At 60.2% G+C, this 16,411-nt stretch overlaps 8 protein-coding genes across 8 annotated transcripts in view; 3 read left to right on the top strand and 5 right to left on the bottom strand.

Moving 5' to 3' along the window:
• The window catches only part of GGTG_06042 (hypothetical protein), a gene marked incomplete at both ends in the record, with an annotated part of 2,392 nt that extends 1,995 nt beyond the window's left edge, over positions 1–397 (top strand). Inside the window, one exon of the mRNA XM_009223854.1 lies at positions 47–397. Coding sequence (XP_009222118.1) covers positions 47–397 — 351 coding nt within the window. The remainder of the gene's footprint in view (positions 1–46) is intronic.
• Positions 398–936: 539 nt separating this feature from the next.
• GGTG_06041 (ER-derived vesicles protein ERV29) lies at positions 937–2,206 on the bottom strand (the record flags this gene model as incomplete). The annotated part of the gene is made up of 4 exons (XM_009223853.1): positions 937–1,074; positions 1,163–1,656; positions 1,818–1,930; positions 2,046–2,206. The coding sequence occupies 4 exons, from the start codon at positions 2,204–2,206 to the stop codon at positions 937–939; spliced, it is 906 nt and encodes a 301-aa protein (XP_009222117.1).
• Positions 2,207–2,612: 406 nt separating this feature from the next.
• GGTG_06040 (hypothetical protein) lies at positions 2,613–3,286 on the bottom strand (the record flags this gene model as incomplete). The annotated part of the gene is made up of 2 exons (XM_009223852.1): positions 2,868–3,286; positions 2,613–2,799 (listed from the first exon to the last, which is right to left on the bottom strand). Exons 1-2 carry the CDS (start codon positions 3,155–3,157, stop codon positions 2,613–2,615), a joined length of 477 nt encoding a protein of 158 aa, XP_009222116.1. The 5' UTR covers positions 3,158–3,286.
• A 910-nt stretch (positions 3,287–4,196) lies between these two features.
• GGTG_06039 (hypothetical protein) lies at positions 4,197–6,058 on the bottom strand (the record flags this gene model as incomplete). The annotated part of the gene is made up of 5 exons (XM_009223851.1): positions 4,197–5,199; positions 5,283–5,524; positions 5,600–5,620; positions 5,743–5,870; positions 6,045–6,058. The coding sequence occupies 5 exons, from the start codon at positions 6,056–6,058 to the stop codon at positions 4,339–4,341; spliced, it is 1,266 nt and encodes a 421-aa protein (XP_009222115.1). The 3' UTR covers positions 4,197–4,338.
• A 730-nt stretch (positions 6,059–6,788) lies between these two features.
• On the bottom strand, positions 6,789–8,691 carry GGTG_06038 (dolichyl pyrophosphate Man9GlcNAc2 alpha-1,3-glucosyltransferase; the record flags this gene model as incomplete). Its single annotated transcript, XM_009223850.1, has 2 exons — positions 6,789–8,330; positions 8,473–8,691. 2 exons carry the CDS (start codon positions 8,689–8,691, stop codon positions 6,789–6,791), a joined length of 1,761 nt encoding a protein of 586 aa, XP_009222114.1.
• A 305-nt stretch (positions 8,692–8,996) lies between these two features.
• GGTG_06037 (pH-response regulator protein palC) lies at positions 8,997–11,042 on the top strand. Its single transcript, XM_009223849.1, has 2 exons — positions 8,997–10,519; positions 10,599–11,042. The coding sequence occupies exons 1-2, from the start codon at positions 9,218–9,220 to the stop codon at positions 10,863–10,865; spliced, it is 1,569 nt and encodes a 522-aa protein (XP_009222113.1). The 5' UTR covers positions 8,997–9,217; the 3' UTR covers positions 10,866–11,042.
• GGTG_06036 (hypothetical protein) lies at positions 10,762–12,990 on the bottom strand. Its single transcript, XM_009223848.1, has one exon. The coding sequence runs from the start codon at positions 12,697–12,699 to the stop codon at positions 11,098–11,100; it is 1,602 nt and encodes a 533-aa protein (XP_009222112.1). The 5' UTR covers positions 12,700–12,990; the 3' UTR covers positions 10,762–11,097.
• A 329-nt stretch (positions 12,991–13,319) lies between these two features.
• Positions 13,320–16,107, top strand: GGTG_06035 (ribosome biogenesis protein ERB1). Its single transcript, XM_009223847.1, has 2 exons — positions 13,320–14,091; positions 14,164–16,107. The coding sequence occupies exons 1-2, from the start codon at positions 13,438–13,440 to the stop codon at positions 15,799–15,801; spliced, it is 2,292 nt and encodes a 763-aa protein (XP_009222111.1). The 5' UTR covers positions 13,320–13,437; the 3' UTR covers positions 15,802–16,107.
• The last annotated feature ends 304 nt before the right edge of the window (positions 16,108–16,411 follow it).

Raw genomic sequence — 16,411 nt, 5'->3', positions numbered from 1 at the left:
CCGCCTCGAGCGCGACGCCGAGGCCGCCTACCGCGCCCTGCTGCAGCCTCTGTGGGCCAGGCGCTCCGACCGCAACGAGCGTATTGCGGCCGCCATGGCCGCCTATATGCGCCACAACGACGCCGCCATGCTCGCCTGGCGCGCCGCCCGCGAGGCCGAGGCCGCCCGCGACCGCCACCGCCGCGGCGAGGACCGCGACATCAAGCTGGAGCTGCAGGCGCGCGAGCTCGCCCGCGTCGACGGGGCCTTCGCCGCCCGCGAGGCCGAGCTACTAGCGCGCCACCGCGCCGAGAGGTGCTGGGCCAAGGCGCTGCTCGAGGAGCGCCGCAGCGTGTTTCGTCAGTTGAAAAGACGCGAGATGGAGCGCGTGAGCCAGGTGGCCGACGAAGCCTCTTAAGAAACACGTGCCGTTTTCTTCTCCTAATCGAAACAAACGACCACTCACTCTTTTATAACTGCCCTTATGGCCTCGCCTCCCACTTCCTTTCTGATATACAAGCTTTTTTTTCTTCAAAATCGAGTTACTCTCAAACTCCGCCGTTGCAGAAAATAAAGGCCAACCTCCCGTGTGGCAGCGTAAGCGAATCGTGAACTTCTTTTTTAACATTTTGTATAAACTAAAACCTACGTGGCGCCATCACGGCGTTCCCTCCTCTTATCTTTAGCCGACGCGCCCCACCCACTCCGGCATTACCGGGTTCCCTTGACTTCTTCCACCTCGGCACAGTTCCATCTACAACAGACAAAACAGCCGTCTCCTCTGTAGTCTCCTGGGAGATCCGCGCCGATGCCACCCAGCGATCAAGGTGCAGACAATTTCCGGGCTGGCCCAGGGACCTCCCGAGGCATTCGTCCGCAGAAAGAGAAGGCCACCATCAAGTCGGTTCGCTTGTACCCTGCCCGCCATCGTATCTCCCTAGCGTTCACAGGGGCGCTCTAGTAGACCTTCTTCTTCTCGTCGATGCTGAACTGGCCGGGGCCGCTGTTGACGAGGAGAAGGAGACCACCGACGATAGAGAGGATCTGGAAGAAGTCGTACTTGGCAAAGTCCTTGTGGGGGTGGTGCTCGTGAAGCTGGTGAAAGGATAAGGGTGTCAGTTTTCATGTATTTAGAAAAACGAAACCAATAAAGTACGCCAAGATCGCAATGGGATCTACTCACAGTCCAGAAGTTGTTCACCAGCAGGTTGAAGACGCTCAGGATGACAACCAGCAGAGTGGCGCTGAACTTGGCCTTGAATCCGACGATGACCATGACGCAGGCGAGCAGGCCGAGGACGGAGACGAGGACCCTCCAGATGCTCCACTCGCCAGCGAAGACGAAGCCGATGAAGAGGAAGATGAGCAGGACGCGACCAGCGAGCTGGAAGTACATCTTGCGGTCCTTCTCTTCGAGCTGGGGCAGGCCAGCAAACGCCTTGGTCTTGCGCACCCACGAGTCGGAGAGTACCATGATCAGGCCGCCCATAACGGAAAGGTTGCGCAGGAAGAAGTTGAGGTCGAAGATAAGACCGTAACCGAAGGCCTGGGTGACGACGACGCCAATGAGGCCGCCAACGGCATACTCAGAGTACCTCCTGGCAATGACCAGTGTGGAGCACGCGACCATGGCGAGAACGTTGATGATCAGGAAAAGCTGCGGGATTCCCTTGGGGACTGTTTGAGAGGTAATCGTCAGCATCCTGATACCCTCCATTCCGCCGCCTCGACCCAATGCATCTTGCGCCGTTGTTGCCGCCCCCTATTTTTCGGTGGTGGCATGCTAACGCGCACTCCTACAGCTACAAAAGGGGGTTCTGAGGGCTAGATAAACTTACAGCCACGGTAGTCGCGAAGGTAGTAGACTTGGTCGCTCCATTGCGTCAATATCCGCAGCGCGTCCTCGAGGAAAGTCACGACAATAAGAAAACGGCCAATGGCTGGTAAGTATCTGCAGAAGGGAAAAGGTCAGCCGATTTTGTCTGTTTTTGAGCTTGTTGCCAGCGCGTCAGGTCGCCAGCAAAACAAAGCTGGAACATCCCAAACTGCACACCAGGGAAACGCACGGCTTGATGGGTTCCGAGAGGTTGTCCAGCACATCCTCAATTTTGCTCGTCTGCTGTCGGATGGCGTCCAGGGCGCTGGGCTCGCTCTCGGTCATGGACGGGCCGCCGAAGGGGTTGGGGGCATTGGGTATGCCGTAGCCCGAGGGACCTCGTTGCGCCATGGCGTCGGTTTTGGTTTTGGTGGTGGGGTAGTTTGTAGGTTTCGGGGCTCGAGGCCGTTTGTCCTCCTCTTGTTCTGCTCGACTGGCTGTTCGGGTTTCACCAGGTCGAAGACAGTTCGGATGTCACGGGAGAGAGTCGCAGTCGCCAGCTGTGTCGCGGCCAGCGAGTGAGAATAAAATGCGGTCGGGGGCGTGTAGCCTGTCGCAGGTTGCGGGTTTGCCGGCGAGAAAATAACTTCGGGCGGAAGGGAGAAGGAGATGAGGGCTGAACTGAAAGAAAGGGAAGCGAAAACAAAAAAGTCACCCGAGGACGAAGTGGTTGATGGAGAAAGGAGAAGGAATTGATTCGATGGGGAAAAGGTGAAGTCGCAGGGGGAAAAAAGGACGCTGGTTTGGCGATGGCAGCTTAGATAAAAACAACTGTGTCCTCTTTCTGGGAGCGAAGCTCGGCTCGTGGAGTAGGTCTCAAAGTAAGCGCGCCGCCCGCCGTCTGCACTGTGGTGGGGACCTCGGCGCTGGTGTATTTTGGCATGCCTGCTGTGCCTGCGGCAGCGTCCGCAGCAGGGAGGGGAAAAAAAAGGTACATGGCGTGGCTGAAAACGGGACCTGTGGGTGGGTGCGCCGCCGCAGAGGCTGCCAGTACCCGCGCGGCTATAGGTACCTTTTGGCTTGAGGCTTGGGCGTGGGCAGGGGTGTGGGCTTCTCGAACGGATGGGCCGCCCCATCGAACAGGTGCGAGAGAGGACCCTCGCGAGATGGGGGGGAGGCCGTTTCAAACGCAGCAGCAGCCAAGAGGGTCGGATCTGCAATTTCTCCTTCTCCTGGCCGAAACGCGTCGAGGAGGACGCTCGACGCACCGCCACGACTCGCCAAACGAGGGCACCGTGCTCTGCTCCTGGCGAGGGCGCTGTAAAGGCCTGTAGCACTTGCAGCGCACCGCCTGAAGCACATGTGTCTTTTCTGGATACGTGGTCACATTGGGCAATTGCAACCCGCACCCGCATTTCTCGAATTTGCGGCCATCAATGCTCCGTTCTTGACATCGCCAGGCCCCAGGGGAAAAGTCTAACTGGAATCGGACGGGCCAGGCCAGTGCGCACGGTCCCCTGCCGGGCCGATCGCGCGGGGTTCGTCGAAGCTCGGGCTTGTGAGCGGCGCCGTTGAACCGACCTGGGACCTAAACCAGCACAGACAGGGCCACCTCAACACTAGCTCGCTCATCCAGTGCTTTGGTGCGAATCCCGTTTGGGATGAGAATGATTGATCTCGATAATCGACCCGGTTACCGGCCTGCTTTACTGTGCCGTACGTAGCTCAAGTCCCCGTTCATCATCTCCCATCTGACATTGACTGCGCGCGCCCTGCCTTCTCGCGCCCTGCCTTCTCACGCCTTTCCAGTTATGTAAGCGTCAGCGGCGCACTCCGGGTTGAGGCTCAACGCACCCCCTGGGCGGGCAGTGCAAGCATCTGGCGTCCCAAAAAAGCGTGCCAGCCCACCTGCAGGCACCACCAGGACCCCGTCCCCCCCTGCCGGCATCAGGCCTGAAAATAGCCCGCCTATGAGACGACGCCCACAGGCCCGGGTGGCTCGGCAGCTCACCTCTTGGCCCTCCCACGATGGAAGTGCATGACAGCATGCGCAGTGGAGGATGCATCGATGGCGCCAACGACTTTTGGCTGCTCCTGTGCTGACTTTGGTATAGTAATTTCTGACATGGGCTGCTGCGACGGCTCCCGACTCAGGCAACCGCCAACAGATGAGGTTTCCGTTTCTGGCCTTGACCTTGCCCTGCCCTTGTTTTTTTTTCCTTTTTTTCTTTGATATCGATGTGGCTGCGTGTTCGGAACCCGCCGAACGATTCATCTTGTTCTCTGTCGGCCCTGGACGATGCCAGCAGATCCCACACTGTCGTTTCTCGTTCCTGATTCCTTGTTCCTGATTCCCACCCCTGCTCCACTCACCACCCTGGTATGTCTGGGTGTAAATTGCCCCGAATAGGCAGTTGGGTTTATTTTGAGGATCGTCTTGAAGTCTATTCGAACTAATACAAACCCGTCAATACGGACAGGCTTGGAATAAAATATTTACAAGAAAACATAACTCAACTCTGTCGCACAACACCGTACTAACCCTACGGCCTCGGCCCAGGCGTGAACCCCCTATCTGAGTTGTGTGAGTAAGAAAACTGCCGCGACTGCTGGTACGCCTGGAACCCTGGACTCCTGGGAGCCGCGGAAAGTTCCACGGGGGCGGTCGGCGGCGGGAGCTCGTGGGCGCCATGCGCGCCGGGTCTCGGAGCGGCCCAATTCGGCGCGGAGCTGACGCTGGCGCCGTGGTGCGGCATGTACTGCTGGTGCTGCGGGCCGTACCCCGAGATCGGCTGGTACGTCGGGAACGACCCCGGGCTGTAGGGCGGCGTCCTGCCCCCCGCGTGCGACGGCGGTGGCGGCGGTGGCACCACGTTCTGGTAGTGGTGCGGGTGGTACGGATGGTGCGCGACACCTGCCGCGCGGTACGGGTCGTGCATGATCGCCGCCGCCGAGTACGGGGACACGGTCGTCGCGAACGGCGAGTGGCCAGGGCTCGAGAGCGTTCCGACATGCTGCTGCTGATGCTGATGCTTGACGTCGAGCGGGGCCGCGTTGCCCGCGAGCGGCGTGCCGCCCTCGCCGAGACGCGGCGTCGGCGGGTTGGCTGCCGCCGCCGCCGCCGCCGCGCCGTCCTCCTTCGACCACGGCAACAGCCCGCGGCCGCTCCTCCTCCCGCAGATGAACAACAGCGCGCCGACCAGCGCGAGGGCCGCGGTCCCGCCGATGGCGATGCCCGCGATCTGCCCGGGCCCCAGCGCAGGTGCCACTTGCTGACCACCCGCCGCGCCGGCTGTCGGCGTCGTCGGGCGCGCCGTCTCGCTGGGCCAGGCGTCGCCGGGCGTGAGCTGCAGGCTAGCCTTCCTCACGGCCTCCTCCTGCTTCTCCAGCGTCTGGGTCGAGTTCTGTGTGCGTAACAGGCTTGGTCAGTGGGCCGTCCCTAAGCAGAGAGGGGCTAGAGCTTGCAGCGGTGGAAAGGAGAACCCACAGGGTTGATGGCGCCAATCATGTGGTGGTCCACGCACGACCCCGGGGCGGAGCAGTAAAAGAATATCGGCTGCGTGTCGTTTATCTTGATGGAGAAGGTCGGCAGGTCGTTGGACACGACGTGCGGGGTCTGGATCTTGCTGAAGAAGCCCACGTGGTTGACGCCCGTGAGCTCGTAGGGGATGCATGGTAACCCAAAGTCGGAACGCGCTACTGCGTGGCCGCCGGGGTAGAAGCGAAAGACTGGGTAGTGTGGATATTAGGATTAGTACGGGCCGCTGAAAGATGGCAAGAAACAGAAAGGGAAAAATAACTTACGAACGGTATCGCCTTTCTCTGCTGTTATGCGGTTTGGCTGAAACTTGAAGCCATCCTAGTGTCCAACCACGCTTTGGTTAGCCCCTGATCATGGACTGCCAGGCCAAATCTAGTATCTGTGCTGCTGTGGAAGGTGTCCGTACAGCACCGACCGCGACGGTGTGCGTAGCCGCCGCAACCGAAGACGTCGTTGATGTTGATGTTGACGTTGAAGGGACAGAGGTCGCTCTCGCTCGCGTCGTGGTTGAGGTTCGAGCAGATGTTGTCTGGGCTTCGACGCCGATTCCAATAAACAAAACGCTGGCGAAAAAACTGGGGAGAAGCATCGCGACGAGGGCTGGTATCAGGTGCGGACTTGACCAGAAGAGAGACGGGTCAACGGAGTAGGATCCCGGTTGCTAAGGAGAGTTTGGGGTTAAGAATCATTCCCAGCAAGCGGAAGCACTTCCGGACCGACATCGTGGGAAAAGCAGGCGCACTCGCAAGACACCATATAAGTCACATCAAGCCGGACACGATAGTTGCGGCACATCCGTTCGTGCCTTCACACCCACTCCCGCCTCGTCGTCCAGCCTGCCTACACATCTATCCGTCGTGTGAGGATTGAGCTCCCCGCACAACCGCAGCAAATTAGGAGCTGACGCACGGCAAAATAGAAGCAATCCGTGGACAGCGTCTTGGTCCTAACGTGAGCCCTCGCCGCTTTGGGACGCTTCGCCCAATCCCGCCTCTCGCTCGTACGGCACTAACGATTGACATCTCTCTCTCAAGCCCGGTCTTCCCGCACAAAATTCCCAGTTCCAGCACGGTTCAGGGGTGGTTGTGTGGCGATTACATTTTTAGCAGCGCCGATCGAGGCTGCGGCTGCGCGGCGTGGCAGTGTTTGGGCGTGTTGGATGCAGGACCTTGCATCAAGTGGTGTTGCGAACCAACAACGGCGAATGCTGGCAGCACCTAAGACACGTCCTGTACATATTGCTTGCAGCGTCAGCAGCGTTTGAGAATTGAGATTGCGAGCGCGTGGGTATATATCCGGATTAAACCTATCCCGTAGTCGGGCAACGTTCAAGTCTGAGGAAAATTGGCAGAAAAGTGAACAAAGAGCAGATTCCAAGCATCTAGACGCTGACGGCAGCCAGCCCTTGTGCCCCACCGACCCTGCTTATCTGCATCCATCTCCTTCGGCTGCTCAGAAATTCTTCACCTTGGGCTTCTTAGTGATCCAAGACTTGGGTATCAGCTCGGCTTCGACCAGTAGCCTCCACATACACCAGAGGTAGCACAGCGCAAACCCGGCGGCCCCAATACCAACGTTAGCCACTACCCACAGGTCGGGCTTGTCAGGGGGAGGCCGGAAGCTGAGCTCAGCCACGTGCCATGTCGCCATTGCCAGGTAGAAGACGCCGTGGACCAGCGCCGTAGCCCACTGCATGGGGGATGTCGTCAGGCTCTCGTCAAAGTAGGCCCCTAGCGATGCCGGTGGCAGACCAAGGAGGTAGGCCCAGAGGAGGGTGAGCACTGCATACGGCACGCGCAGGTCGACGCGTTGCAGCAATGGGAACATGGTCCATGCGCCCAGCAGGTTTGCAAAGCCAACCCAGGCCCGCACCTCTCTCGCAAGGCCCTGCTTGCCCGCAAGCATCATCGTCATGGGCATCAGAGGCAGCAGGACACTCTTCTCGTGCACCTGGTAGCTGAACATGAAGAAGCCCCAAGCAGTCGCAGCGAACGCCGCGGGCAGGAGTTGTTTCCACGGGCGCAAGAACAAGACCAGGTTTGGCGGCGCAATAGAAAGGAGCGTCATGCCCAAGGCCGCCTTCTGCAGGAGGTCGGCAGGGTACTTCCGTAGCTTGATTGCGACGTTAAGCGCGCACCAAAAGTTGGCCACTTTGTCCTCGAACAAGCCGCGCGCAAAGGGGAACACGCGGTGGATCAGCTGCACCGTCTGCTCGATGATGGGGTAGTAGGCGGCCTCGGTGTCGACGTAGTTCGTCAGCCAGGCGAAGAGGGGCAGTGGTGGAGGCGGCCCTTCCAGCTCCGGTCGAGGAGTGATGCCTCGGCGGACATCGTACAAGGCGCCCAAGACTAGGGGGAGGACAAGGATGGCGAAAGAGATGGCTGTGATTGCAGCAATGGCCAGGAGCCTGGCAGGATTCGGGCGTGGAAAGACACAGCTGCCAAGGAGATAGGCAAACACGCTGAAAGCGTAGTACAGAGCCATCTGCTTGAATCCCAGGGCGAGGACGAAGAATACCGAGGCCCAGAGGAGCCTGCCGGCCAGCATGCTGGACATGCTAGCCAGGACAAAGCCCAGCATCACCGTGTTGTACTGGAAGTGGACATGGTCGATTAGGATGAGACCCGGCTGCATCAGGATAGCCACAAGAGCGATCGAGGCGGTCCAGGTGGCCACGCCATTGAGCCGGCTAAAGCGGCGAACGAAAACGACGACGGCAGGAATATAGAGCAGATACTCCGATACGATGACCGTGGCCCGCATGAATATCTTGAGCGTAGGGTCATCGCAACCGCGTGAGGTGAAGAGAGCGAACCAGGACGGGTCGATACGTGAGCCGATGACGCCCAGAAGCCAGCTGTGGTATGCCGTCAGGGGCGGGTAGTCGAGTCCCCACCACTGGAGGTCGTGGAAGTACCACTGTGATATCGGCAGCTGTGTCGTGATCTCCATCCAGTGTCGCTGCGCCTCGTAGTCGCCATATAAGGGAGGTTTCTGGAAGCCTGTATGGTGGAGGGAGGAGGGGGTCAGCAGGTGCACACATGGCACGCCTCGCGGTGCCGCCTGGACGCTGTGTAGCGTGGTGACTCTTGCCTGAGTATCCCCAGAGTCCTGCAGCCCACCTGAAGAGGCCTACCACCATCAAGGTGAGTGCCGAGACCTCCCATTGTGTTGCGGAGCTACGGGCGGGCCAGAGGAAGGCGGCCAGCGGGAAGGTCGGGACGCGCACCAAAGCTTCGGCCTTGGGAGACTTGGGGGAGACGGGGCTTTGCGGCTTGACGGCGGCGCTGGCGGCGGCCTTCTTGGGCTTGCGCGCCCTGGGCGTCTGCGGGGAGGGATCGGAAGACCCGGCCATGGCGTCAATGGCTACGGGAGGCGTTGTGGGAGACGGGGTCGAATTCGCATCGAAAGCTTGAGGCACGTGCGTTGAGCGGGCTCCAGGACCTCAACGGCCGAAGTTTGATGTGAAGCTTCACTGAAAGCTGCACGCTGATGCCAGCGAAGCTCCAGCGAATTTTCTCCACCAGCCATCGCGTTTCATTGCTTGCTGCCCCGGTCGCGGATGCCCTGACGCTAGCGTTGTGGGGTAACTGGGGGCGAATGATTGGATAGGGGCCGGGCCTCGAGGCCAGGGGGTGCTTGTGATGTCACCTCCGGCATTGAAGCCAATTCGAGAGGGGCAGCTTCGCCTGACCCAAGCTTATGTTGGTTGGTTCAAGGCTTTTGTCCCTTCTAGCTATCGCCCCTGATCGCGGGAGCCGTCCTTGCTCAGGCTCGATAAATTGATCATATAGACCGTGTTACTGGAATCTCCGGTTACCCTCGCGCCCATGTAGCCGCCCCGCCCTCCTCGCGCCTTCACACGCCTGCCCATCGCAGCCATGCCGTACCCCTTTGTGCTCCCGACCTGTTCGGCCTTCTCCTTCTCGTCTAGCTTCGGCTGCGAGACGCATCCATCGCTGCCCCTCAACACCAGCACCTATCGCGGTGTCGTGCGCGACACCCTTAAGAAGCACAAGCGCCTGCCACCCTCGGCCCAGGCCGCCAGCCTGTCGCTGGTCGTCGCCAGCATCAACGACTACCTGCGTTACTTGCTGGCCGTGGACGCCGGCCTCAGCCACCGCTCCCCGCACGCCGGCGCCGACGGCGAGCAGGTCGACGTGGTTCTCAAGTCGGCGCCGTCCATCGAATGGCGGCCCTCGCTGTCCGAATCGCCCGTGCTGGGCCGCGAGCCGCCCCGCGTGAGCGTACGTTCGCTCGAGCACGAGCTCTACTTCGCCCTCAGCACCCTCGCCAACGCCCTGTCGCTCCAGGCCCGCTCCGCTCTACAGCCTCTATACGTCGTGTCCGTCGCCCCGCCGGGGCCGGACCAGCGCCTGGCGGCCGTAACCGGCGCGACCCGCCTGCTGCTAGATGCCGCGTCTGTCTACGACTACCTAAGCCAGCGCTCCACGTCATCGTCGGGCCCGGCGCCCTGCGCCGACATCAGCCCCGCCACCGTCGCCGCCCAGAAGAGCCTAGCGCTCGCCGAGGCCACGCTGCTCGCCGTGCTCAAGGATGATCCGTACCCGGCCCTAATTGCCCAGAGCCGCAACTCCCAGGACAAGGAGTGGATGTATCGCGCCCCCGAGATACCAAAGGTGCGCGCTCATCTGTTCGCCCGCCTTTGTCTCGCCGCCTCAGAGCACGCCGCGCAGGCCGTGGCCCTCTCTCAGTCAGCAGTGGGTGATGGGGGCGCCGGTGGCGGCGGGGACTCCAGCACCGGCGGGAGAATGGGTGGTATAGTCCGGGGCGTCAGTGGCGGTAGCAGTGGCATTGGACCGGGTAACAGCGGTGCAAGTAGCAGAGGTCTAAGCGGTGACTTTATCAAATACATTGAGAGCCTCAGACAGACCGCGCGCGCCAGGGCATGCCGCTTTTTCGGCATCGACGCCGAGCTGGGCGGTCAGACCGGCAACGCCATCGGCTGGCTGCGCGCCGGCCTGCAAGAGCTCGGGGCCGAATCCCCGGGCGACGGCAAGAAGAGCGGCTTCCGTTTGGGAAAGCTCGCCAAGGAGTGGACGGAGAAGCGCGAGGATCGCAAGGTCGAAAAGGGGACCAGCTGGGGCGCCGACGCCGGCCGGCTTGACGAAATGCGCGTCATAGAGATGCTAGACGCGAAATGGTCCAAGCAAAATGATACCGTACGTTCCCGGTTCCATGCGAGGCCACTGGATGTCAGGCGTTTAGGTGTCAACTCTGACCTCGAATATCCTCCCACAGATGAACACACAGCTTGTACCCGCGGCTGCCACACTCCTGGCACAAATGCCCTCCGGGCGCGATATCCATATAATAAAACCGTACGAACCGCCATCCCTTGACCCTGTGGTCCTGGAGACTATGCGGGCACCGCCCGAAGGCTCTGACGACTTCGGCAACGGCTCCGATTCGGAGGACGAGGGCAAAGATGAGCGGCCAGGGGTGGGCGCATTTCCTGGAGCCAGAGACGCCTACGAGAGGTCTGCTAGTACTAGCTCTTACTATTGATATGCGCGATAGCTTGTTTACATTCCCGTAATAGAGAAACCGGCTCTCCATCACCCGCAAGATCCGTCACTCGAAAGGACTACAAAAGTGAACCTGTTGAAGAGAAGCCGGCCCTGAGAGCAAAATGAGGCAAGATAAAATAAGAAGTGGAAAAGTGACAGTTGGCATCGTTGAGAGAAGATACAACCTCATAAGGTCTATGCATGTGACGACAACAGCCATAGACTTGCACCTACGCAATAACGAGGCGCTCGATGGAGAGCCTGGCAACCTCGAGCACATTCTGACAGGCATGCTTCTGCCCTGGAGGAAGGGGCTTGTGGTTGAGACAGCTCGCATCAACAATCTCGCCGGCCGCGACCAGCTCGTCAATCTTTGCGTGCCTTGCCCGGGACCTCTCGAGCAAAAAGTCCACAATGTCCTTGAGGCCGATCTGGCACACAATCTCGGCGGGCCTGACGCCCAGCATCGTGGGGTTGCCACAGAACTCGGCGCTGAGCCCGTAGACGTCGAGCCGCAGCATCGCCCGCACCAGGGACCTCCACATGTCCGGGTCCAGCGACTTAGCGGCCATGATGCTCTCGAAATCGCCGCACCGGTCGGCGACGCGGCCCCACAGCCCGCCGTAGGTTTTGATATCAAATACGAGCTGGGGGACGGCGCGGGTGAGCGGATCGTGGCGGCGCGCGGCGGCGGTTTCGACCCGGCAGGCCTCGGCCTCGGCGTCGATCATGGGCAGGATGGTGTTGTAGGCGTTGGCGATGGAGGGCAATAAGGCCCCGAGAAGCATCAGGTTCTGGAACGACTGCGTGCTTGGCTTATGCAAGGGGTCTGTGAAGTCTGGTGGCGAGCATGCCGGACACTCGGTCACTTCCCAGGCGGTTTTCGCGGCCCCTCGTGCGCACGCCATGGCGTGCTCGACTTTCTCAGGCAGATTTTGCAACGAGTCGAGAGCCAGGTACATCTTGGCCAGGCAGGGGCAAGAGCCCTTGGAGCGGGCGGTGGTGGAGGAACCTGTTCTCGGGATTTCGTTGAGGGCTTGATGGTGCTGGCTTTGCCGTGGTAGTGAGGACCAAGAAACAGGGCTGTTTCCAATGATAGAGGCGACTACAGGCGTTGGGGGTCCGTCCGAGGCAAGCGATGGTGGTGACGGCGTCGGGCCTGGTTCTGGTCCAAAATCGTCCAGACCTGAGAAGAGGATGCCGTTAGTGAGGTGGAGGTTGAGGAGCTGGCGCTGAGGCGGCGGATGCGACTTGGCTTGAGGCGGCTGTTGCGCCCACACATCGGACCCGTCGGCGGCGACAGCACCAGCGCTCTCCCCTTCGGACCCCAATCCTATGAAGCCTCCCCAAGGACCCGAGTACCGGTCTCCAGGCCCCACCGTTCCAGCCTCGACCTGGTTGCCGATCTCATTGCTAGGCTGTATAAAAGTCGCTGACAAGTTTGGGTCAAGCATGTCGAACAGGCTGGGACCGCTGTCAGCCAGGGTGGGGTCCAAGTCAAAGGCGGCAAAGTCCGGCATCATGGAGATGAAATCGGTATCATCGCCAATCGTCGGGAGATCCTGCTGCGGCGGTGGCTGTGACTGAGTGGCCCTGTCACCGCTATCACTCGGGACCTCGGCGCGCGGCCGCTTCCTCGGCCGGCCCATCTGCTTCTGGGGAGAGTAGTGGCATACAATGCCCTCCCGTACGCAGCGAGCACATCCGCTCGGCTCTTTGCTGCATGCCAGTTTCCGAGTCCTACACTCATCGCACGCCCGCCGCTGCTTTTGTTGTCGCGACACTCCACTTTCAGGGGCGATTGACGCCACTGGAGCTTCTAATGAAGCCATCGCAATTGACTGTAGGCTTATGAAACAAGTCGCTAGTTTGGGCGCAAAGTCTTTGAGGAATGGAGAGCAATCATTTGGGGGTTTGAGTTGTTTGAAACAGCCGCGGAAACCTCATAAGAAAGCTCCTGTTACGTTAGGTCGTCCACAAGGGTTGCGCCCTGCCGGTGGCCATCAATGAGAAATCACGACGGGTAGAGAGGAAGGGTGCGTAAGATAGCACGTGTTCCAGCTCATGCACAATCCATGGTGCGTGGGGCTTTTCTTTTTGGAATCACCGGGCTGATGTGCGGCACTTGATGCTGACATAACAACATGCTCACTGGGGAGCCCAGCTTGACTTTGCTTTTAGCTCGAAATCGTGAGGTGAGTGGTAGTGCTACCTGCTACCGCTATGTGGCTATCCCCAAGGTCGATTTTTGGTTAGCGAGTACTTGCAAGTTTTATAGTGCTGTGAAATCGTGAAAGTCGAGCGAAGTCTCAGTGCTTTGTAAAAGAGTTGATGCAGGGGTCTGCGTTGTTGATTACCCTAACCCGCGGATAACTGTGGGGAAACGACAAGGCGGTGAACAGCTTCGCGCCTGGATCCGCGACTTTTCCCCCCGCCGCTCAGATGTGAGGAAATCGGCAGAAAAAAAAAAGATCAAAAAAAAAAGGCTACTGGCGTCGCATCCAGAAAATCCGGCGCCAATTGTTGTGCAGTTTCGACGGTCACCAACAACCTCTCGTCCACATCCCACAATGGGTCCGCAATTAGCAAGCCGGAAGCGAAAGCTCCCCTCGAAAGCCGTCGAGGAGTCGGACGACGAGATTATTGACGGTCTTCTCGATGGCGCCCTCTCCCAAAGCGAGGACGACGATGAAGCAGACGAATCCGAGCCAGGGGAGGGCGAGGGGGAGGATGATGAAGAGGATGCGACTTCGGACCTGGAAGAGGAGGACTCCTTCAAACGGGCCTTGAAAGGTGCAGAAGCTTTGGAAGATGGCGCAACAAACGGGGCAGGGGATGAGGACGACGACGACCGGCCAAACTACAGGATAGTCGAAGATGCAAATGGCGGAGTGCGCTACGTCTACGATGAGATCGATCCAGTCTACGACTCGGACGACACGGATGCGCGGGGAGGAGAGAACACCATTGGCAACATCCCGCTCTCCTTCTACGATGCATACCCGCACATCGGCTACACTATCGACGGCAAAAAGCTCATGCGCCCGGCTGAGCGAAAGCAGGCGCTGGACTCATTACTGGAGAGCATCGAGATCCCCAAGGGCTGGACTGGCCTGACGGATCCCACCACCGGCCAACCGCTGAACCTCAGCCAGGATGAGCTGGAGCTGCTCAAGCGTGTGCAAATGAACGAGATCCCAGAGGAGGGCTACGATCCGTATCCCGTGAGTGCAGCCCCCTAGCCTATCTTTGCGCGTCTGTCCTTTTCTTTTCTCACACCCACGTCTCCCTTTCAGGACACGGTCGAGTACTTCACAGGAATCGAGGAGAAAATGCCCCTGAGCGCCGCCCCTGAGCCCAAGCGGAGGTTCCTCCCGTCCAAGCACGAAGCCAAGCGCGTCATGAAGCTGGTCCGCGCCATCAGGGAAGGCCGTATTGCTCCGTACAGGCCGCCCGAGGAGCGCGAGAAGGAGGATGCCGAGGAAGAGGAGAAGTACTACGATGTCTGGCAAGATGAGCAGCCCCGGGCCGAACATGTGATGCATATACCTGCACCAAAGCTACCCCCACCCGGCTACGACATGAGCTACAACCCGCCGCCCGAGTATGTCCCCACCAAGGCAGAGAGGGAGGCGTGGGAGAAGCTGGAGCCGGAAGATAGGGAGAAGGAATACCTACCACAAAAGTACGATTCGCTCAGGAAGGTGCCAGGCTACGAGACCCTGGTCAAGGAGCGCTTCGAGCGCTGCCTGGATCTCTACCTCGCCCCCAGGGTACGGAAAAACAGGTTAAACATTGACCCCAACTCGCTGCTGCCGAAGCTGCCGCGTCCCGAGGACTTGAGGCCGTTCCCGACGGTGTGCCAGATGATATTCAGGGGCCACGATGGCCGGGTCAGGTCGGCGGCCGTGGACCCGACGGGTCTGTGGCTGGCCACAGGCGGCGACGACGGGACGATCCGCATCTGGATGATCAACCCGTCGCGCCTCGTGTGGAGCGTCAAGGTTAGTAGCGACGAGCCCGTGAGCGCCGTGCGCTGGCGGCCCAATCGCGACACCATGGTCCTGGCGGCGGCGGCGGGCGAGGAGGTGTTCCTCATGGTGCCGCCAGACATCGACCCAGAGGTCGAGCAGGCCAGCCGGGCAGTCTTGGACGCCGGATTCGGCTACGCGGCCACCAACGGCAGCGGCAGCAACCAGATGACGGCCGACGGCAAGCAGCCAGCGGCCAAGTGGGCACGCCCAGGCGCGCGGCTCGAGGACGAGGGCGTGCTGCTCAAGGTGACGGTGCGATCGCCCGTAAAGGTCATCAGCTGGCATAGGCGCGGCGACCACTTCTGTACCGTGTCGCCGACGGGCCAGCGCAGCTCGGTGGCGGTGCACACGCTCTCGCGACACCTGACGCAGATCCCGTTCCGGCGGCTGGCGGGCCTCGCGCAGGTGGCGCACTTCCACCCGACGCGGCCGCTCTTCTTCGTGGCGACGCAGCGGGCTATCCGCTGCTACGACCTGCAGCGCCTCGAACTCGTGAAGGTGGTGCAGCCGGGCGCCCGTTGGATCTCTTCCTTCGACGTGCACCCGGGCGGCGACAACATGGTGGTCGGGTCCTACGACAGGCGCCTGCTGTGGCACGACCTGGACCTGTCGACGCGCCCCTACAAGACCATGCGGTTCCACCCCCAGGCCATCAGGGCGGTCCGGTACCACCGCGGTGGCCTGCCGCTCTTCGCCGACGCGAGCGACGACGGCACCCTCCAGATCTTCCACGGCAGAGTCGTCAGCGACCTCATGGAGAACGCCACCATCGTGCCGCTCAAGACGCTGCGTGGCCACCGCGTCGTCGACTCGCTCGGCGTTATGGACGTCGATTGGCACCCCACGGAGCCCTGGTGTATATCTGCCGGTGCCGACGGGACCGCGAGATTGTGGATGTAATTGGTTCTGTGTACCTAACTACCCCCATTTTCTCAGTCTTTGATTCTATCATCTTCTTCGCCACCCCCCTGTGCTTTTTGTGCCCTCGCACATATCACGCCATCGATAGCGTGGCGCGTGGCTGTGCAAATCCCAACTGCTCCTTCGCCAACCGATAACGTGCTTGTACCTAGGATAGGGGCTTCGGGTTCGGGGTTAAGCCGGTTCAGTAATCAAAACAAGCGAAATGGCACATCTGGGGACTTGGAATTTGAGCGCGGTTCAATGATAGTGTCCTCCAGTTCGCGCTCACACCCGACGCAATAATAGCCTCCCCTTTCGTGAACCTAATCACAGCTGCTTTCATCCGAAAACCGTCGCGAACACCGCCTTATGCGCCCCCCCTCGCCGGTATGCATGAATCATCTAGGGAGCACACAGAAAAACCCACACCGCCTGCTGTGAGATTCGAGGGAGGATGTGTCAAGTGACAGCTGTTCGCCCAAAAGCACGGAATCATCCTGCCGGTGACTGCTGTCCCCTAGGCTTCTTTCTTGGTTTCGCTGTGCTGGCTGCCCAACAACAACCAATGGCCAGAAACCCCTCATCCTGGTACCCAACGGGGGAACCC

This window comes from Gaeumannomyces tritici (genome assembly GCF_000145635.1).
Source record: "Gaeumannomyces tritici R3-111a-1 unplaced genomic scaffold supercont2.3, whole genome shotgun sequence".
Lineage (NCBI taxonomy): Eukaryota > Fungi > Ascomycota > Sordariomycetes > Magnaporthales > Magnaporthaceae > Gaeumannomyces > Gaeumannomyces tritici.
Note: the sequence above shows the minus strand (reverse complement) of the source record. Positions and strands in the feature narration are given on the sequence as shown.